This window comes from Rhinoraja longicauda, unplaced genomic scaffold (assembly GCF_053455715.1).
Source record: "Rhinoraja longicauda isolate Sanriku21f unplaced genomic scaffold, sRhiLon1.1 Scf000418, whole genome shotgun sequence".
Classification (NCBI taxonomy): Eukaryota; Metazoa; Chordata; class Chondrichthyes; order Rajiformes; family Arhynchobatidae; genus Rhinoraja; species Rhinoraja longicauda.
Genome location: NW_027601635.1, coordinates 45,346 through 67,827, shown reverse-complemented (window position 1 = coordinate 67,827; position 22,482 = coordinate 45,346). Strand labels below are relative to the sequence as shown.

At 38.9% G+C, this 22,482-nt stretch overlaps 1 protein-coding gene across 1 annotated transcript in view; it reads right to left on the bottom strand.

Moving 5' to 3' along the window:
* Positions 1-1,836: 1,836 nt before the first annotated feature.
* LOC144590945 (transmembrane channel-like protein 1) overlaps positions 1,837-22,482 on the bottom strand; it is a 31,636-nt gene continuing 10,990 nt past the window's right edge. Inside the window, exons 6-19 of the mRNA XM_078395303.1 lie at positions 21,628-21,770; positions 17,918-18,062; positions 15,588-15,782; positions 14,416-14,595; positions 14,160-14,315; positions 13,216-13,344; positions 12,998-13,065; positions 11,514-11,753; positions 10,965-11,090; positions 10,164-10,242; positions 8,079-8,238; positions 5,517-5,753; positions 5,082-5,207; positions 1,837-1,997 (exon numbers count right to left, since the gene is read on the bottom strand). Of these exons, the coding sequence (XP_078251429.1) occupies positions 1,837-1,997; positions 5,082-5,207; positions 5,517-5,753; positions 8,079-8,238; positions 10,164-10,242; positions 10,965-11,090; positions 11,514-11,753; positions 12,998-13,065; positions 13,216-13,344; positions 14,160-14,315; positions 14,416-14,595; positions 15,588-15,782; positions 17,918-18,062; positions 21,628-21,770 (2,145 nt within the window). The remainder of the gene's footprint in view (positions 1,998-5,081; positions 5,208-5,516; positions 5,754-8,078; positions 8,239-10,163; positions 10,243-10,964; positions 11,091-11,513; positions 11,754-12,997; positions 13,066-13,215; positions 13,345-14,159; positions 14,316-14,415; positions 14,596-15,587; positions 15,783-17,917; positions 18,063-21,627; positions 21,771-22,482) is intronic.

Sequence of the window (22,482 nt, the reverse complement as noted above, 5' to 3'; positions counted from 1 at the left end):
CATGGTGTATGACAATCAATGGTACTATACGCCATGGCATACTGTAGTCCAGTAGTCCATGGTAATGTACATCATGGTATACTGTAGTCCATGGGACTATGCACCATGATATACCATAGTCCATGGGACTGTGCACCATGGTATACTGTAGATGAGAACTGTGGTCTTTTCCAGGATAGTAGCTCAGCACAGGTGTAACAATGTCCAAGTAGTAATCAGAGTGCATAGTGTTGCATTGAAGCCTTACAGCTTCAGTGACGTGGGTTCAATCCTGACCTCAATTGCTCTCTGGGAGGTGTTAGCATGATCTCTCCATGAATGTCTTGGTTTCCTCTCGGTGCTCCATTTTCAACCAATACAAGTGGCGCTAGATTAATTGTTTTCTTCTAAATAACTCCTTAATGAGTGTTAATGGCAAAACCATCCAAGGAAGTTGATGGACATGTGTGAGAGAGAATACATTGCTGTAATACAGGAAAGTAAAGAAAGGGTTTGTTTCCCTGGTCACCTGCACAGATCTGACTAAATTTTTCTTCATCATGACAGGGTAAGTTTTATTATGGAATAGACAATTAAAACTACAGTATGAAGCTATGATTTACTTGTGTAGGCCACCAGGCTGTTCAATAATATTTTCTTCCTAACATTTACTGTAACTGTCCAAAGATTTCATTAGGGTAGGCCTGGAGGAGGGAAGCCCTCAAGGATAGTGTGTGATCAACCATAGAAAGGTGGGAACAGGAGCAGGCAATATATTCACTCGGTCTGCTATTCAATGAGGCCTGTGTCCTAAATCCCTTTACCTACCTCATTCCTGGAAGTCCAGACTCTGATTTTTAGAAATCAGCCCTTATCATAAATTCCAAACCACTCAGAAATTACACAGCAATTTAATTAATCCAGTATTTTACTCCCATAACTCCTAAAATCTGCCAAAAGCTTTGATTTCTAGGAATGGAGTGATAGTATGGAGAAGAAAATCTAGATTTGCTCTTTCACCTGTGAACTAATGCTGATTCTGAGTAACATTCAAATTAAAAGGTACTGAATGCAAGGTGTTCTTAATTGTTTCAAAGAAATATGCAACACTGTCACTAAAACTGCCCATTTCAGAAAATTAATAAACAAAATTAAATAATTTTTAATTTCCTCCTTTCAAATTTCCTGAAATATATTGCCATCATCTTATAAATAAACATAATGCATGGTACAACTTAGATAGAGTCAGCTAAACATTTATTGGTAGAATTGTGTGGCAAAAACAATAAAAATAACTACATTGGACTAAATGTCAGGTCAAATTGACAGGGGAATATTTTAATTAGTTGCTAGATTTTAATTTATGAACCAAATTATACGGAACACTAAACTGAAATAGATGTGATTAATGGAAAAAGATAAAGTCTTCTTTGTTCTTTTAATATTTGATCAGCATTTAGATAATTAGGGCGGAATGTGGGGTGATATAATATTGGTTAACTGCTCCGAAGACAGCCACATTCGCTATCAACAATATATTAAATGGTAAATATAATTTTAGTTAACTTTTAACTTTTAGTTAATTTTAGTTAAGCACGTGCCTTCACAGCCTCCACTCCTCATAAGGGATAGGAGTAGAATTAGGCCATTCGGCCCATTAAGTCTGCTCCGCCATTCAATCATGGTTGATCTATTTCTCCCTCCTAACCCAATTCTCCTGCCTTCTCCCCATAACCTCTGACACTTGTACTAATCAAAAATGTATCTATTTTTGCCTTAAAAATATCCACTGACTTGACCTCTACAGCCTTCTGTGGCTGCTAGTATTAGAAGTTCCATTTCTCATTTCTACAAAGATCATGGACAACTTTCTTGGCATTCATTAGTAATGATTACACTTCCCATAATCTCTAACTCATAGTTGGTCTCACGACACTTAATCTGTTCTGATATTCCTTTAACCTTTTCTTTCAATGTAAATCTTGACTGATGCCATTTTTGTCCCTCAACTACTAATCCTTGAAATTAAATAAATACTCACAAATACCAACTGACAATTAGTTCCAGATTGTTTTTATGCCATCTTGTATCTATGGTCACTTATTCTAGACACCTCCATTGCTCAAAATACTCAATATATTTTGTATTCTATGTATATGTGTTATGTGCTATCCATTCATAATTTTATACCTTTCTAGAACACTGTCCTGTAATCGGCCACTTTAAGATGGGCGGCACAGTGGGTGACCATGTGGATGCCACCGTGGTGCAGCGGTAGAGTTGCTATCTAACAGCGCCAGAGACACGGGTTCGATCCTGACTATGTATCTGCATGGAGTTTGTACGTTCTCCACGAAACTGTATGGGTTTTCTCCAGATGCTCTGGTTTCTTCCCACATTCAAAAGAGATGCATGTTTGTAGGTTAATTGGTCATTATAAATTGTTCCTAGTGTGCAGGATAAAACTAATGTATGGGGTGATTGTTGGTTGGCGCGGACTCAGTAGGCCGAAGATGTCACCCAGATTTCACAATATTAGCAACACATTACACAGCTTAACTATACTTTTATCGGCTACATTATTTTACTCTATAATGGACATTCCCTATGATGTACAAATTCCACCCCCCCCCCCCCCTCCCCACCACCACCTTTTCTGCTATTTAGAATAACGTTTTTTCTCTCGTTATCAGTTTTGAAGAAGGGTACTCAACCTGAAACATAACTGTTTCTCTTTGCATAGATGCTGACTGACCTCCTGAGTTTCTTTCCAGCAATTTCTGTTTTTATTTCAGCTTTCATCTGGAATTCTTTTTGATTTTTGTCGTCCATTATAAAGCTCTGTTTGCTTAACATTATTTTTAAACTGCATAGAAGTAGGATTTTGATGCCATATTGCCTTTGGTATTATTGAGTTATAAGAAATTTGAACCTCATTAAGTCTTGCCACAAATACAATGGCAAGAGTTTAGTAGATTACTATATTTCAAATGTTATTGCTTTCCATTTTTAACCTTGTAAGAACTATAAAGAATGCAGAACGGCTTATGACAACTGAAACCTACTGAATTTTTTTTTTAAGTAAATGAATTGAATACACAAATCCAGCCTTTTGTTTTTTCAGTCATTTCTGCCTTCCTGATTTTAGATACTTATGCTTCTCAGTTTTACGTTCTTCCCATGGGTCTGCTCCTGGCACCTAATAGCTTTTAGAGTATCTCCTCACAGCTATCGATGCCAATCTAATATCCTAGTATTACAGGAACAAAAATGTACTTTAAATTTCTACATACCTACTGAGTCCATTTAATGCATCCTCAGAGCTTTTTCTCATTTTCCAAAAATAGTAAACTAACACTTAGTTTTAGATTTTATCAAATAAATGTAAAGAGCACATGGTGAAGTAAGCATGGGGGGGGATCATTTTATCCACCATAGTGTAAGTTAAATGAAGAGGAATCAAAATTCTTTTTTACATTTCTCCCAATTTTATTTTCACTACCCAGTCAGTAACAATTTCTCGCTTTACTCAAGGATTAATGATGTAAAAAATGTTCCTCTGTGGATAAAATCGATACCTTCTAAGATGTCTAAGTGTGACAGACATAAATAAATCCACAGAAGGAGTTGTAAAGCTAAATTATACTACTAGCTGGCAGATTAATTCGGCTATCCCCAATAATGTGATAATCAAAGCCACTGAGCTGCCTGCAGCTGCTGATATTTGTTCCAAGACAAATTCATTACTGTCTAATTTTTATTTGGCTTTCATTCTTGTTTGGAATTAATTGAAGCAGTGCTGATAAAAGCCCAATCAATTAGTGCGATGTTGTAGTTTAATCCCATCCATGACTAGATAAGTTAATGACATATTAATGACTATTGTGCACATTCAGGATAGGCTGCATGATCATTTCTGGTCACTGATGTTTTTTTCCGTTATTGGGATGCATCACAGCATGCTTTGGGAATAGCTCCATCCAAGACCGCAAGAAATTGCAGAGAATTGTGGTGCAGCACAGACCATCACACAAACCAACCTCCCTTGCATTGGCTCCATTTACACTTCACGCTGCCCTGGCAAGGCCATCAGCATAATAAAGGATGAGTCTCACCCTGGTCACTCCCTCTTCTCCTCTCTCATCAGGCAAGAGGTATAGAAGTGTGAAAATGCACACCTCCATGTTCAGGGACAGTTTCTTCCCAGTTGCTATCAGGCAACTAAACTATCCTACCACAAAAAAGAGTAGTCCTGAGCTACCATCTACCTCATTGGAAATCCTCGGGACTCGGTAAAGTTTAATTGGACTTTACTGGACTTTATCTTGCATTAAATATTATTCACTTCGTCATGTATCTGCACACTGTGAATAGCTCAATTGTAATCATGTATTGTCTTTCTGCTGACTGGTTAGCAAACAACAAAAAGCTTTTCACTGTACCTCGGTACACGTGACAATAAACTAACCTAACCTAAACTAATCCAAACTATGTAGATTTCCACACTGTTGGTGTAGAAAATATACTGACATATTGTGTAAGGAGATATAGATTTTTTTCAACATTGTTTAATTACATAGGGATGGTCCCTCCTTGAGGAGAATGATGGGAGCAGGCCTGCCTTTTCTGATACACATGGAAGGTTTTCTGCCCCTATGACTCCCAACATCACCTCATGGTGTGCAAGGCAATTCTCCTGACATTTATCTGGTTGATTTAATCTATTTGCCTCACTCTTCCCTGCTGTCTTTTGTCTCCTCTATTGCAGCTAAAGTGTATATTACTGCTTGGGTTCCAGAAGGGCTAACAAGTGTTCTCTGATTGTTGCACAAAGTATAGGGAGCTACATTAATACAGTTATAAAATATTTTTTGGCCAAATCTGTGATATTTTGCAAGAGCAGCACAGTGGCGCAGTGGTAGAGTTGCTGCCTTACAGCACCAGAGACCCGGGTTCAATCCTGACTACGGATGCTGTCTGTATGGAGTTTGTACATTCTCTCTGTGACCGCAAAGCTGCCAGAACTTTGCAGCAGATTGTCTCTGGGGTTCATTAAAAGTAAGTGCGGATTTAGCACATAGATCAACACCAAGCTGACCCACCAGTAGCAGCAAGCTCTCTGCCATTACTATGGAGATTTACTTCTGTGTAGACAGTCAGTTTACAGCATTTATCAGGCACAAGAACTTCAACTGCTTCTAAATTTGCAGCATTTCCATTGCTATGGACTAAAAGAGTATTTTTTAGGTTTATATTCAAATAAGTAGAAAATATTGGACCATCTCATATGCTAAGATCCTATTAGCAATGCCTGTTAAAAAATAATTTATATTGTAAATAAAATGTAATTTTAACTCTGATTTGATGCATGCAATTTATCTCTTGGATTGTACTTGAATGATGTTCTTTATTCACAAGAAGTAATTAAAATCTATTGTAAAATTTTAAGATTTATTGATTGGTTTTAACCACAGTAAATCATCAGTCCCATGCATTGCATCAGTCTCTCTATCCCCATCATCTATAAGCTGCGCCACCTCTTGGCATCCGTGGTCGAGCTCCATAATATTGATGTGGTCCAGGATACCGTGGTTGGCCTGGCAGCTGGCCAGGGTTTCTTGGCCTTGGTGGTCGAGTGACAGCTACCCGTGGTGGAGCAACTAGTCTCATTCCCCTGTCGCTGGGTAGACAAGCACTAGGAGTTGAAGGCTGGTTAGAAGAATTAACACCATTTGGTCTCTCGTCCACCTGACCAACAGCTGCACGCCTGGTACCTGCATGGAAAACAGGGATTTAGGTGTTCTTTACTCAAAAATACTTTTCAAATGCATTCACCTTCCTCAAAAATTGAAAAGGAATATATTATTAATCTATACCAATTAAAGAATCACCTGCTCTTGTTTCTCTTCTCTACACTCCCTCTACCTCCCACTCACTGTAGCAAACATTTCCTCTGGATATCTCCCTCCTGTTGGGTGCCTCCTATTTCTTACTCATTGGATATATTATTTGAAGATATGATGATATATTTCACATTTGCATTGACAATGTGTTGCTCAACACTATCGGCACCTCACTCAATCCCTTTTCTGACTGATTTGTCACACTCCTTTTACAAACCAATGATGGATGAACTGACATTTCCAACTTAATACGAAAATAATCACATTCACTTTCTTCACTCCACTCTGACCATTGTTTTCTCTGGTCTCCCTGGCCACTGTTTGATTTAGAAATGGACTGTCACCATCCTTGGCATTGTATCTGATCACAAACCAAGCTTCCGATCACATAACTGTTGCCAACACCAAGATAACCGACTTACTTGGAGACACAAGGAACTGCAGATGCTGGAATCTTGAGTATGACACAAAGTGTTGGGGGAACTTAGCAAGTCAGACAGAATCTGTGGAGGGAATGAATCAGTCTAACGAAGGGTCCCAACCCAAAACATTGCCTGTGTCCATTCCTTCCACAGATGCTGTTGACCTACTGAATTCCTCCAGCATTTTGCATTTGCAATCAAGATTCCAGCATCTGCAGTTCCATTTTACTGCTCCATTGTGAATTCTCCTCATAGGATGCTCACTTTGAAGAAGTTCTCCTCCTCTCTCCAAAGGGTGTTCTGTGAAATCCTCTCTCACTGCTCCCCCTCTGTGATTCCTCCCGCTCTCCTGCATCAATTTAAAGAAGAGTCCCGATCCGAAATGTCACCTGTCCATTCCCTTCAGAGATGCTGCCTGACCTCCTAAATTCTTCCAGCACTTTGTGTTTTGCCACCTACTTATACCATTGTTTTCTCATCTGTTCCACCCCATCTCAGTTCATTTGCAACTAATTCTAATCCATGCTTTGATTAATAATAATATAATAATATATTCCTTTATTTTTCCCACACCGGGGACATTTACTGGGGATTATTGGCATACTTGATATTACAATGTCATAATAATACTCTGGTCAGCCTTTCATCTATCACCAAGGTCTACCTGTTCATTTTCAAACGTGTTCTTCGTTGCTGGTCCAACCTAAGTGTTTCATACTTCTCCTTGAGTCATACAATCAGAGAGATACACACACAGAAACAGGATCTTCATCCCATCAAGTCCATGCCATCGACAAAGCACCAAGTGTAACTCTTTTTCACAAAATGCTGGAGTAACTCAGCAGGTCAGGCAGCATCTCAGGAGAGAAGGAATGGGTGACGTTTCGGGTCGAGACCCTTCTTCAGACTGATGTCAGGGGGGCGGGACAAAGGAAGAATATAGGTGGAGACAGGAAGATAGAGGGAGAACTGGGAAGGGGGAGGGGAAGAGAGGGACAGAGGAACTATCTAAAGTTGAAGAAGTCAATGTTCATACCGCTGGGCTGCAAGCTGCCCAAGCGAAATATGAGGTGCTGTTCCTCCAATTTCCGGTGGGCTTCACTATGGCACTGGAGGAGGCCCATGACAGAAAGGTCAGACTGGGAGTGGGAGGGGGAGTTGAAGTGTAACTCTAATCCTACCCAACCCCATTTTATTCATTGCACATAACTATCAACTCCCAGTTTCTACCAATGGCGGCAAATTACAAAGAATGGTCAACCTACCAACTCGCACATGTTTTGGATATAAGTGAAAACGTGAGCATTTGGAAGAACTCCATGCAGTCACAGGACAAACATGCAAACACCACACAGAGGTCAGGACTTGACCCAAGTCTCTAGACTTATGAAGCAATAGCTCAACTAGCTGCGTCATTGTGTCACCTTTACATTGAATAACATCATATTTTCGCTTTCCTGTCTATTGTATCGTGAAGTCTTATAATATCTTATGATTATTCACTGCACTATCAAACTTGACATTATCTATAATTTAGGTAATACTGCCACTTTCACTCACTTGGTTTATAAAAACCCAAAAGCTAATTAATACCAAAGACTTCCTATTCTGCATACTCACAGTATTAGTTGCAATGGTTTTAATACCCTCTCCCACCAATTTTAATGCCAATTTGGAACTTTTTGCACTCAAAATTCCCCAAACTCTTGTGCCAGATTTCACAGCTCCGTTTTATGATCATGTGATCAAAATGTTACTTTAATAAAGAAAATACCTTTCCAAATTACAGAGCAGAGAACTGTTGTCAGCGTTCTTTTTACTGTTAATCTCAGTTCATTTTCCATACCTTTTTTCAAGGAATGTTGTAGTTCTTCCATTTGATTTGCTGCAGTGTCAGCATTCTTTTTGCTCCTCTTTTTGTTTTCTTCACTTTGCTGTCAATAATTCAATCAAAAAAATATATATATTTGAAGCATTATCAGGGAGAAATTCATTTTCAGTTGTTTTGTATTAAATCCACACTTTAGAAGTAGCTAAATGCTTCTTGAATTTGGTTTTAACCACATCAAGAGGTTTGGAACCATACTTCTAGCAAGAAAATAGCATGTCACTCTGCTGGTTAAGACACTGACCTTTCTGTCCTGGGCCTCCTCCATTGTCAGAGTGAGGCCAAACACAAATTTGAGGAACAGCACCTCATATTTCTCTTGAGCAGCTTACAACCCAGCGGTATGAATATTGAATTCTCTAACTTTAAGTAACCCTTGCTTCCCCCTCTCTCCATCCATCCCCCACCCAAGTTGTACTAGCTTCAAAGTCGTCTTGTTGACTCTCATTGTTTGTACCTCGTTTTCACCTACCCCCAAGCTAACAATGGCCTGTTTCCTTTATCATTGTTACATTTTTGCATATCTTTCATTAATTTGTTCTATATCTCTCTAAATCACCGTCTTTATCTCTCGTTTCCCTTTCCCCAGACTCTCAGTCTGAAGAAGGGTCTCGACCCAAAACGTCACCTATTCCTTTTCTCCAGAGATGCTGTCTGACCCATTGAGTTACTCCGGCTTTTTGTGTCTCTCTTTAGTTTAATTTAGTTTAGTTTAGTTTAATTTAATTTAGTTTAGTTTAGTTTAGTTTAGTTTAGTTTAGTTTAGTTTAGTTTAGTTTAGTTTAGTTTAGTTTAGTTTAGTTTAGGGATTACACCCTAGTTTATGGGATAATTGTTCAGAAGTTTGTTATCAGAGTGTTTCTTGCATTTGCCTTTTTATTCATTTAATGAGGATCGGGAGATTGATTTCAATTCACATTACGTTCAATCGATATGCCTCTTCCCCACTCTCCTCATGTTAAAGGATATGATCTGATGTGGTGAGCACATACAAAATGCTGGAGTAACTCAGCGGGTCAGGCAGCATCTCTGGAAAGAAGGAATGGGTGACATTTCGGGTCGAGACCCTGTGGTGGGTATCGACACAGACCTGTCTTTAAGACCTACAGATGAAATGAAATATTTAGGACAGACCCAAAATTTCCAACAGGAAAATATGAGAATGTAAGAACATCAGAAATAGAAGCCAAACTAGGTCATTCGCCTCTTTTATTTGGTTTTAATCCTGCTCCACCAGTCAACAAGACCATGGGGTACATTCTAACTCAAGTACAAGGGGTTGTGTGATATGCATGATCATGTATTTAGAGCTTGCTGTGCATTTCCATGCGGTATTGGCACATAATGTCCAAAGTCGCACGACATTCATATGTTTGGAAGTGCAACCTTTGGTCATGGCAGGAGCTCTTAAAATGTTCCCTCTCTTGACAACAGCTGTTTTAAATTCTGATGCTATTGGTTCAACTTTTTATTAAATGGCTTCATCGGGGACTGAACATGAAAATGCATCCCAAGGGACAAAGTGCATCATACTGTCAGGGGTGAGCACGCAAGGCAAACAATAGAATGTCTGGCCCACCTCCCATCAATTAATATCATACCCATCACTTGACCATTGATTGTTTTCACTGGAAGGTTCCCAACAGTGGTTAGGTAAGAACAGGCCCTTTGCCTTGCACTTGAATAGACTTTCTTCCTTCCTTTAAGGTATGCTTTTGGTGTCAAGACTCAGATGGTTTTTGAAAAGCAAACACAGGCATGACCACTGCAGCAGTACATCTGGACATGCATCATACAACAACTGACACCACTGTTCCATGTCAGCTGCATCTGAATATGAGCATAACAATGACATTTCATTGCTGTCTATGTGCTCACAGAAGTGCTGATCACATTTAGTGATCACATTTCCATTTCCAAAGGACTGCATAAAAACATGCATTATTTTCCTTTATTAATGCAAGTACTTACATTTTGTAATTTCTTCTTTAGTTCCAGGTTTGCAGCCTTGTATGATTTAGAAGTTGTCTGAAGATAATATATAGCCAAACTACAAAATGGCAAGAATTACATTATGGTTAAATTCTCTAATCTCACAGTAGGAGTTTGCAATTCAAAAATAATTGAGCTATATGTGTCACATAGGTACAGAGGAAGTTCTGGCATTCAATTACCTTGAATTTATTATTTATTACAATTGATAAAGTTCAGTTGTACATTTTTATTCTGCAGACCTAAACATTTGTGATATGGTTCAAAGGCAATGTTATTTTTATTTTTAAACAATTATTCCGAAGTATATTTGGTTAGGTTTAAATTATTCTTTTCTTACGATATTAATTATTCTTTCACTAAAATTCATTCTCTTCCAGCCCCAAACACAATCAGTTACCATCATCCCTTCCTTTATTAGTGGCTTGCTGTGCTTTGTTTGTTGGTTAGACCTTTATCACCTCCTTCAAGTCAGTGTATTATGAGTCCTTGCAATATCGTCGACTATTAAATTGCAGAGTGTTCTACAGTGAAGACTAATAATATCCTGACTCTAAAATCTAAATTTGTGATAGATTTTACATTAATGATACATAATATTTTGGAAAAGAATCACAAATCAAATCTGGGCTTTTCAGATCAACAACCCACTGTCCTTACAGCTGAACTATTGGGCGGACTTCAGTTACAGGAACATTTCTAATGTACACGTAACTGAAGATATATATGACACATTTAAAAACACAAACTGAAAAAGAAAGGTTAAATTGAAATACTTACACCATGAGTAAAATGAAAGAAAGAATTAAACCAGGATTGCTTGCTGCACTGAAAACTTTTGCAAACCAGGCTGGAAAATCATTGTCCAATGTTTCTTGAATAACATCAAACATTCTATATTTCCCACTGCAATGTAGAAATGACAACACATTAATTATCTTTGCTTTAACCTGCTATGATGCTTACATAAAGCCAAAGGTCAGATGTTTCTTTGATGGCTATTTCAGTAAAATGTTTTCATAGCTTTTCCTGAATTTTCTTTGCATTTTCCCAGACTCGTACAAGAATTCAGCAGATTCACTGGCAAAAATAATACAGTTTTAAACTATTTACTTGATCAATTAACCTCTCATTGGAAGTCCATGGATTTATTCAGAACTAACAGCCTCAACCACGATAGCAGGAGGGGTGCCACAACTTAAAGAGTATTGATTGGGAAATTTACAGTGCTCTTCCCCATGTTGCTATCTGATGACTCCTGCCAGGCACATGAGATCAACGCCACAATGCAATTGGAGAAATTGTTAGTTTTGAAGCAAAATTATTCACCTAAATGGTCCACAATCAAAAGATGGTGGTATTGAAACAATTGTGTAAACCGCAGGCAGTGTTGACAGGAACAAAATAATCAGCAGCATAGCCATGTAGAAGTTATTGGATCTTGATGCCTTAAACACTCGTTCATGTGGAACATTGGTACACATAACAGCCCAACACTGTAAGTACATGGAAGCCAGGAGACGTAAAACATTGATAGCTGGAAGGCATGGAGCGTAAAATGCACCCATCCTGTGGAAAACAAAAGGAAAAGGAATTGTTGGTTTATGTTCCAATATTACAGATCTATTTTTCTCCAATTACAAACAGCAAAGAAAACCCCATTGGGTTTGAGTTTAGTTTTTTGTTACCTGTACATTAAAAAGCTTTGGTTGTGTGCGAACCAGTCAGTGGAAAGACAATACATTTGAGTCATCCACAGTGTACATGATACATGATAACGGGAATAATGTGAGTAATGTTTAGTGCAAGATAAAGTCCAGTAAAGTCTGATGAAAGATAGTCCAAGGTCTCCAATGAGGTATATAGTAGCTCAGGACTGTTCCCTAGTTGTATATAGGATGGTTCAGTTGCCTGATAGCAGCAATTGGTTCAATATTATTAAACTTCCATGGATGCATTTGAACAAATCAAGAAAGATTTTTAAGTAGAGTGTGGTTTCCCAAGAAATTATCATAGTGATAAAATATGATAATTCATTGGATGTTTTAAAGAACAATCTGATATGTTAAATTTGTCTTGAATTACATTGTTCCATTGGATAGGAAGATATGCTGTTTTTCTTGGTCTGCTATTCCCAGTAGAGAATATTGCCATTTTAATTCATTGCCCTCTGTTCATAGAGTCATAGAGCTATACAGTATAGAAACAGGCCCTTCACACCACCTTAGTACCTCTAATACTTCTGTTAAAATATAAGGTAAGGATTAATTTATTAATTGACATTACTTATATGTCTGCAGGTCTGTAACCACCAGGGAACATTAACAAGCAGGATTTTAAAGCAGCAACAATATTCCAAAATATTTTTTATCTCTTGGACGTACTCTGAAATTAATGTCACTCATTTCTTCAAAGCTTCATCCTTTTGGCTAGTTTTAATTCAGCAAAATATATCTGGGATTCCAATAAATTATTTTATTCAGTTATTAATTTTGATAAATTCATCTATACGCCTATTTCAACAACAAAAAATCTGAATTGATTGGAATATCTGTGAGTAACATAAAGTCTAAGCATTACCGCAGGAGGCCCTGCAGTGATGAAAATATCAAATAGGGGGTGTGGCAGGAGATTAACTTGCTGCCTTCCTCTCTCAGCTTAATGAACCTTTCATTTTTCATCCTGCAAGGATCTTGTGCTGAATTACGAAGGGTTTGATAATAGATTTTGGCTTCAGTTTCTTGAGGGCTACTATGTGAAACACAAGTTGAACATAAATATCTCAGAATATACAACCTTCCTGCTCCACGCACCATATCATGCCTTGATTGAAGATCAAACCCAAAACGTTCCCGCTAATGTCAAATTCTCCATAGGAGGGCTAAACAAAAATAATAACTTTTTTCAATCATTTCTACCAAATATTTATCAATATTTATAATTGTTCATATTGTGTTGTACTTTTCGTACAGGCAATGCGCGCATGTGTCTGCATGTGTTTGCGTCAGTGAGAATATAAGTCAGTTCTTACAAATCCGTACTCGAGATCCCAGCACCAGCAATAGTTAACGAATCTGACAAATACAGCACGAAAAAAATCCCCGATCAGTATAGTTATGACGGTAGTCAAAGTATCTGAAATGGTAAGCCGCACAAATTCCTGCAAGAAGGTAGAATCACACATTGACATTATTATATTTCTCAGGTTCCAGCAAAATCTCTGCATGAATTACAATTGTTAATTTCATAACCCAAGACTTGTTTTGTCCTTGAATAAGATCAAACCAAACTAATATTTCAAGTAAAGTGAAAAATTAAGATAACTAAAGGCAAAATTACATTTATTTCCCTGAAGGCAGTGTTAATACCGAAGGAAGAATTATAAGGTTAACGCTCAAGATATATCTGTTCCTTACTAAATTTGTGGATCTGATGACATTGTATTAATTGAGGGCTGAAAAAAGTTGTTAGGGCCATTCCTAAATTAAGCTTATCACCCTAATCATCCATGCCTATACTCACCCCACCCATACTTCTTGTCATAGACTATATTCTGCATTCTTTCAAATAAACAACTCAATTTTTTTTAATGGCTTAGTCCTCTTTGTTTGCTGCACAAGCTGCCTGTTGGTACATTCAGGATAGACACAAAGTGCTGGAGTAACTCAGCAGGTCAGGCAGCAACCCTGGAGAGAAAGGATGGGTGCCGTTTCGGTGATGACCTTTCTTCAGACTGCTAGACACAAAATGCTGGAGTAACTCAGCAGGTCAGGCAGCATCCCTCGAGAGAAAGGATGGGTGACGTTTTGGGTCGAGACCCTTCTTCAGACTAGTGTACATTTCATTAATCAACCTCCTGAAAAATTAAACCCCACTCCAATGTACAACTTATTTCTGGAGATCTTGGGAACTTGGGTTCAAATTACAGAGATCTTGGTGATTAAAGTTAGCAGTCATTGTTTTAATAAGAGATACCTGTCCCACCATCGTCTCCCAACAAGGTCCTCTAGGTACAATTGCAGGATCTACATCTAATGGGGGACGTGCTGTTGAGTTCCCTAACCACGTTCCATTGTAAAGATTGTTTTCCCAGATTGTAATATTGTATCTAATAATCTTCTCTTCTTCGAGCTGAAATTAAAGAAGCGACATGAAGTAAAATAAACTCCTTCAGTTTGAAATGTAATTTTGAATGTGAAGATATAATCGATAGCTGTTGCATTATTCTTACCTTGAGATTAATTTCATCCAACAAAGCAATAATAAATGTGTAGAGATTACCAAGAAACAAAGCAAAAATGCGTCCCAGTTGCCATTGGAGTGCAATCCGTGGGTGGTAGTTTTCTAAAGGACTGATGATGTCAAATAACATTGGACAGAACATACCCAGCAGTGACATGACCATATTTACCTAACAAAAACAACATGTTAGCACATATTGCAATAACATCATGTACAGTTTAATCAAATAAATACTGCTGAGCATCAGTATCATTTTTCAATCATTTTTTTTCATTTTAAATCTGACACAACATGGACAGGACAGGTTTAAGAGGGATATGGACCAAATGTTGGCAGGTGGGACTAGTGTAGCTGGGACATGTTGGCCGGTGTGGGCAAGTTGGGCCAAAGGGCCTGTTTCCACACTGTATCACTCTAAGAGAGAGTTGCATATAGCTGTTAGGGCTAACGGAATCAAGGGATCTGGGGAGAAAGCAGAAACGGGGTACTGATTCTGGATGATCAGCCATGATCATATTGAATGGCGGTGCTGGCTCGAAGAGCCGAATGGTCTACACCTTTACTATTATTATTATTATTATTATTATTTAGTTTATTTGTCATTCCACTCCTTACAGATCATGCAACGAATGGGACGAAACAGAGTTCCTCCGGGGGCCATAGTGCAATACAATACAATACATATCGACAGGGGATTAAAGCATATAAATGGTAAAAGGTAAAGCATTTAACCTAGAGTTTAAACCATGTAAATGGTGAATTTAAAACCATCAATGGGAGCAGGTAAATTATTGATTGCACATTAAATGAGATTATAAAGTGCAGAGTGCTAGGTGAGGTGCTAACCCCCCCACCCCCCACCCGAGTCAGGTGGGGCAGTTCAGTAGACGAACAGCCTGACGAACAGCCTGAACAACCTGCACCTATTTTCTATGTTTCTATGCTTCTATGTTTCTATGACTCTATGACAAATATAAAATCTTCAGAATAATCATATTCAATTATAGGTTTTAATCCCAATAACATTTAATAGGGCAATGTTTTCAAAAACATTATCTGAAAACTTAGAAAAAATGCAGAGAAATCCGAATACTTAGTTATGTTACTGATTACAGATGTTGAAGAGATTCCACATTGGAGAAAATTAGGCTGGGCACTAACTTCATTTCTTTCCCACCATCCGTAGTCTTCCAGTCCTTGCTGTGCAAACTTCTGAGACCTTCTGACGACATAGAAAATCAAGTAGCCACTTCCAGCCAAAGTGAGGAGCACCAAGAAATTGGCAAGAACCCGTAAGAACCTGGTTAAATGGATGTTTCCTTCTTTCCGATTCTCTTGTTCTTCAAGAATGGATTCCTGTGTTGAAAGAATGTTTTCAAATCACATGTAAATGTCCAAAAGTACCTATCCGCAAGATAGAAAAAAAGCCTTGCAAATCTTGGATGAATAGGTTACATCAGATATACACTGATGAGCCAAAACATTATGACCTGTGAAGTGAATAACATTGGTTATCTTGTTACAATGGCACCTGTCAAGAGGTGGGATATATTAGGCAGCAAGTGAACAGTCAGCTCTTGAAGTTGATGTGTTGGATGCAGGAGAAACGGGCAGGAGTAAAGACCTGAACGACTGACAAGGGCCAAATTGTTATGGCCAGATGACTGGGTCAGAGCATCTCTGAAATGGCAAGGCTTGTGGGGTGCTCCCGGTCAGCAGTGGTGAGTACCTACCATCAGTGGTCTGAGGAGGGACAAACCACAAACCGGCAACAGGGTGTTGGGCGCCCAAGGCTCCTCGATGCGTGAGGGCAACGAAGGCTATCCCATCTGGTCCAAACTGACAAAAGGTCTACTGTGGCATGTCACAGAAAATCTTAATGGTGGTCACGGGAGGAATGTGTCACAAAACATAGTGCATCTCACCCTTCTGCGTATGGGGCTGCACACGGAGGACCAACAGCATATTAGGCAGGTGGTCATAATGTTTTGGCTCATCAGGTCATAATGTTTTGGCTCATCAGTGTATATTTAGGTTCAATAATCTATCAGTGTGCCGCAGAATGTGAACAGAATTAGCAAGTGTTTGTCTATAGTTGTGTGAAAGATCTGTATCTTATCAATATTAATCCTCAAGGTGGAAGCAGCTTGAAATCTAGCAGGGGTCAAGTATAACATTGAGGATAATAAACACCTCAAAGAAAATCAATTGAAAGATTGCTTGATGGATATTTTAATAAAGTTTTTATGTCAATGATGAAATGAATTATACATAAGACAATTTCTCCTCTCTACTTGTGAAAAAGTGTGTAACTAAACAATCTATAACCCCCAAAATTGATTTTGTTTTGTTAAACTCAAACCTATATATGCATTGAATATCATTAACAACATTCCCCTCTTCTCATTTCCGTGTGACCTATTCACTCTTATGTGCCCCTCAACTCTCTTTTGATTCTTTTGTTGCCATTTACTGACACTAAGGGTTAATTCACTGGAGCCAATTAACCCACTAGCATATTTTGGAGATGTGGAAGGAAACAGGAGCACTTGTGGAAATGTGTATAGTCATGAGCAGAACATGCAAACTCCACCTAAACTTGACCTGAGGTCAGGTTCCCTGGAGCTCGTTTCGCAGCAAACCAGATCGGTTAGATGCACAGAGTCTCTTGCCCAGAGTAGGTGAATTGAGGACCAGAGGACATAGGTTTAAGGTGAAGAGGAAAAGATTTAATAGGAATCTGAGGGGTAACTTTTTCGCACAATGAGTGGTGGGTGGATGGAACAAGCTCCCAGAGGAGGTAGTTGAGCATGCTCTCCCGAGATGCTGCCTGACCTGCTGAGTTACTCCAGCATTTTGTGAATAAAAGCTCCCAGAGGAGGTAGTTGAGGCAGAGACCATCCCAACATTTAAGAAGCAGTTAGACAGGTACATGGATAGGACAGGTTTAGAGGGATATGGACCAAATGCTGGCAGGTGGGACTAGTGTAGTTGGGACAGGTTGGCCGGTGTGGGACTAGTGGAGCTGGGACATGTTGGCTGGTGTGGGCAAGTTGGGCCAAAGGGCCTGTTTCCACACTGTATCACTCTATAACTCTAATTGTTGTACGGATCTGCTGTCTCATTGCCCTATCCTTTAGTAACCCTTTTATCTTTTCAAATCTCTATGGGGAATCAAATGATAATCAATTTACTAATCAAGGATTATTGACTCTGCTCACTTCAATTTCATAGCATTGTTGTGGCACAGGTGATGTATTGTAAGGAACAACTCCAATCTTACATTCAAAAACTGACATTGGAAAATTCTCACCTTCTCTACCAAATAAGAATGAAACCTAAGGTGTTGATATACTGAACAGCATTCGGAGAAGTGGCCATTACTAAAAAATTATGACTCAAACAAATCACTTGATGTCTGAAGTACAATGCTAAATTCAGAGAATTAAACTTTAAGAAGGTATGAATGACAACAGCAAAGTAATATGTACCTTAAAGCTGGTGGTGATGGAAGCAAATTTGTTATCTGCAGTTTCTGCATTGCCAATCAAGTAGTCCCAGCTTGTAAACAACTTCCAACTAAAGTTAAAGCTTGTGTCATCTCCTCCGCCCTCCTCATTCGCATTACTTGCCATTCTGTGAAGATATTATAGCTTTATCTTAGGGATGTAATGACAGCTAATTCATTATCATATTCAAGGACACAAGAATTATGTCGCAATAAGATTTAACTGGCTGCTGGGTATTTGGCAGCAGGTTATGTACTGAAAAATGTAAAACCAAGTCCAATGACAAACGACAAAAGCCATCCATTCACTCAGTCAACACCTGCTACAACTATGAATCACAAGTCTTCTAATACCCTCCTTACAGAACAATAGATGCCACACATTGTCTACGTCTATATCTAAGTCTTATCGGTCTATGATATGGGGAAAAGGAACAAAAAATGATAAGCAAAAGGCATCCCACAAGTATCTATGCCCTACCGACATCGATGTTTTCAATAATGGAAAAAAAACGTAATAACTTTCCGTTACTGTAGAAATTTTCAGCAGAATAAAACGGAAACATTTTTGAACTATTACCATGAGGAATTACTAACATTCAAATTATCCTGTTTACTGCAGATGAGCAGACCAAAATGATATTTGCAAATAAGTCAATAAAAAGCTGCAATTAACTTGTTCAAATAATGAAACGAACACCATGATTAAGACAAAAACTGATTAGATGTGCTTATCTTGATTGAATGTAGTGGCACAGAATGACATGAGCCCCACAGAATGAAACCTGAAGCTACAAACATTCTCTCCATTATTTACCTACTCAACACATTCTTCCCTTTATCTTTCTTACTCTAGTTAAGCAGTATTTTGTGTGAACATTGACCATGGGTACGGGTGTCAGGTGTTATGGAGAGAAGGCAGGAGAATGGGGTTGAGAGGGAAAGATAGATCAGCCCATGATTGAATGGTGGAGTAGACTTGATGGGCCGAATGGCCTAATTCTGCTCCTATCACTTATGAACCATTCAAGAACCACAATAAAGAGAATCAAACAATGTTGCTGGACACGTTGACGTCCACTGTTCGATTCTGCGACAACAGATTGATCAATCCATCTGTGCCAATTTAATAAAATGATCTCTAATTATTTGAAAAAGCACAGTATGAGATTCAATCCTGGTTAGTTATATTAAATTATTTTTAAATAACTGAAGTGCAGATATATAAATGAAATAAGGAATTTCTCAACGGGATATTTTTATGAATTAACGAGTTCTCATCGGGTTGGCCTGAAACATATCATCCCAAGCTGATGGTCACCCACATTAAGAGCTTCTGTACTTATTTTCTCTCAGTGTCCATTAGTTCATAGCCCCAAATGAACATTATGCAATAAATAGTGTTAATATACAATGATCAGCCAAAACATTATGACCACTGACAGGTGAAGTGAATAACATTGGTTATCTTGTTACAATGGCACCTGTCAAGGGGTGGGATATATTAGGCAGCAAGTGAACAGTCACTTCTTGAAGTTGATGTGTTGGATGCAGGAGAAATGAGCAGGAGTAAAGACCTGAGCGACTTTGACAAGTGCCAAATTGTTATGGCCAAACGACTGGGTCAGAGCATCTCTGAAACGGCAAGGCTTGTGGTCAGCAGTGGTGAGTACCTACCGACAGTGGTCCGAGGAGGGACAAACCACAAACCAGCAACAAGGTGTTGGGCGCCCAAGGCTCCTCGATGCACGAGGGCAACAAAGGCTATCCCGTCTGGTCTGAACCGACTATGGGGAGACGACAAGCCAGTGGAGGGAGTGTGAAGCTCTGGGCAATGTTCTGCTGGGAAACCCTTGGCCATTCATATGGACATCAATTTGACACGTGTCACCTACCTAAACCATTGTTGCAGACCAGGTACACCCCTTCATGGCAATGGTATTCCCTGATGGCAGTGGCCTCTTTCAGCAGGATAATGCACCCTGCCACATTGCACACATTGTTCGGGAATGGTTTGAGGAACATGATGAAGTGTTCATGGTGTTGCCCTGGCCTCCAGATTCTCCAGAACTCAATCCGATTGAGCATCTGCGGGATGTGCTGAATCGACAAGTCCGATCCACGGCGGCTCCACCTTGTAACTTACAGGACTTGAAAGATCTGCTGCTAATGTTTTGGTGCCAGGTACGACAGGATACCTTCAGGGGTCTTGTAGAGTCCATGCCTCGGCAGGTCGGCGCTGTTTTGGCGGCACACGGAGGACCAACAGCATATTAGGCAGGTGGTCATAATGTTTTGGCTGATCAGTGTATCCAAGTGTGCATTTTTTTTTCTTTCCACACATTTGTTTAATTGAAAAACCCAAAGTGAAATTTATAACTTTATAATGTGACAGCCAGAAGCAAATGGCAAAATTATTCCATGCGATTCATTCATGCTGTGTTCAGGGCTCATCAGCAGATGTACTTTTTGTGCATTTGTGAATCACATTCTCCCATAATTTCAACTCCATACTGACCTTTTGCTATATTCTTGCTTTTTTATTCTCCAGCTAATTAAAAATTTGATGAGAAGAAGCAGTACCAGCGATTTAATTAAATGCATTAGCTGCCAATATGAAATCAGTTTTCTTATGATGATGGGGCAGGTTGAAAGGTGGCTGCTGTCAGGTTAAATTAAAATGCTACTGAAAGAGTATCAACCACTCCAGGGGCAACACTGAGGCCACCTAGCGTGACCAACACAGCACGGTGATTTGATTAGATTACACTCACTATTGGAGTGTGGCTGAGTTTCAAGTCAATCCAATCTCTGTGTGTCAATGTAATTGGGATAGAAATCGCTGGTAATGGGGTTAGTTCTATTACGGCTAATGTCTATGTACTGATTTTCTTAATATCATTTAAAAAACTGGAAAGCATGATAGTATCGGTTTTAATTACAATTGTCAGCTTCATAAGGCCTGATCTGACTTTAGTCTGCTAAATGCCAATCTAAAACTACAGCATTATCTTCACAGATGAAGTTGACAATGGTGAAATAAAATGTAATAAAAAGGAACTGCAGAATCTGGTTTATACCAAAGATTGACACAAAATGCTGGAGTAACTCAGTGGGTCAGGCAGCATCGTTGGAGAAAATGGATATGTGGCGTTTCGGGTCAGAACCATCTTCCAACAGGGTGAATGATGAAATAAACCTTGGCCCATTCTATTTCTTGTGTTCCAATTTCATTTTTTTTAAGATCTCTAGTTTTTCATTAATTCATGGTGCTACAAATTTGACATCTTTTGGCTGATTTGAAACTTTGGTCTAGTACTGGACACAATCGGATGCAAAACAAAGCTTTTCACTGACAATAATAAAGATAAACCTAGATGTAGATGCTGTGGGGCTCACTAAAGAATATTAGATGATATATTATGCAGACAGTATTGCGTTTATCCCAATATACAGCAGAAACTATTGCCACTCCTATCATCAACTGATCTCACATCTTATCAAAATCCATAAATAAATTGTTTAATTGACATTACAGTTTATTCGAAAACCAATTTTGATCCAAATATGTTATTATGTAAATTACAGATCAATATTAAAATTATTTTAAAAATCATGAAGTTTGAATTTGGTGTGTGCCCTGTTTGGACCACACTTCCAAGAAAAGATTTTAACCAGGAAGATGAAACTTACGCTCTTATCACCACCATGAAGCTGTATCCTATTGTACCAATTCCTACCAGGAAGTAACTCAAGGGAAGCCGGAACTTCAGCCATCCAACTGACCGCTGATGATTATAGTAACCATAGAAAAGGACGGAATATTGTGCATAGCCCTAGTAAAAGAATAAAGAATTTACAAACTGTTTTCTTCACACCAAACGGTCAAAGCTCTTACATTTAATTCATTCATTGTGTCATATAGAGCACAGCAACAGGACATGCTGTTGCTGTGCACTATAACTCTATAACTCATCCATGCTGACCAAGTTGCCAACCTGAGCTAGTGCTATTTGCTTGCTTTTGGCCCATCCATATTCCTCTAACCCATCCCTCTCCATGTAGCTGTCAAAATGTTGTAAATGTATTCACACCTCCCCCACTTCCTCTGGCCGTTCATTCCATATGCCCACCACCCGCTGTGTGAAAATGTTATTCCTCTGGTCCACTTTATAGCTTTTCCCTTTCACCCCTATTTTTCTGCTGTGTCCACTATCACCTTAAACCTATCCCCTCGGTTTTTAGACTCTCCTACATATTTCCTTGCAATATTGGAGGCCCTTCAGCTCAATGGGATTATGCCAATGCTCAGAGCACCTTCATCAAACTCATTTCTTAACATATTTCCCTGCAACCTATGCTCTCACACAAAATCATCAACTTCACCCATGGCCCAGATACTATCACCAGGGTCTGTCTCCAATTGCAGACTAACTGACCAACCTGCACATCTTTGGGATATGGGAGGAAACTGAAGCACCTGGATGAAATCATATGGTTGCAGGAAAATGTGCAAACTTCACACAGACAGCAACAAAGGTTTAGTTT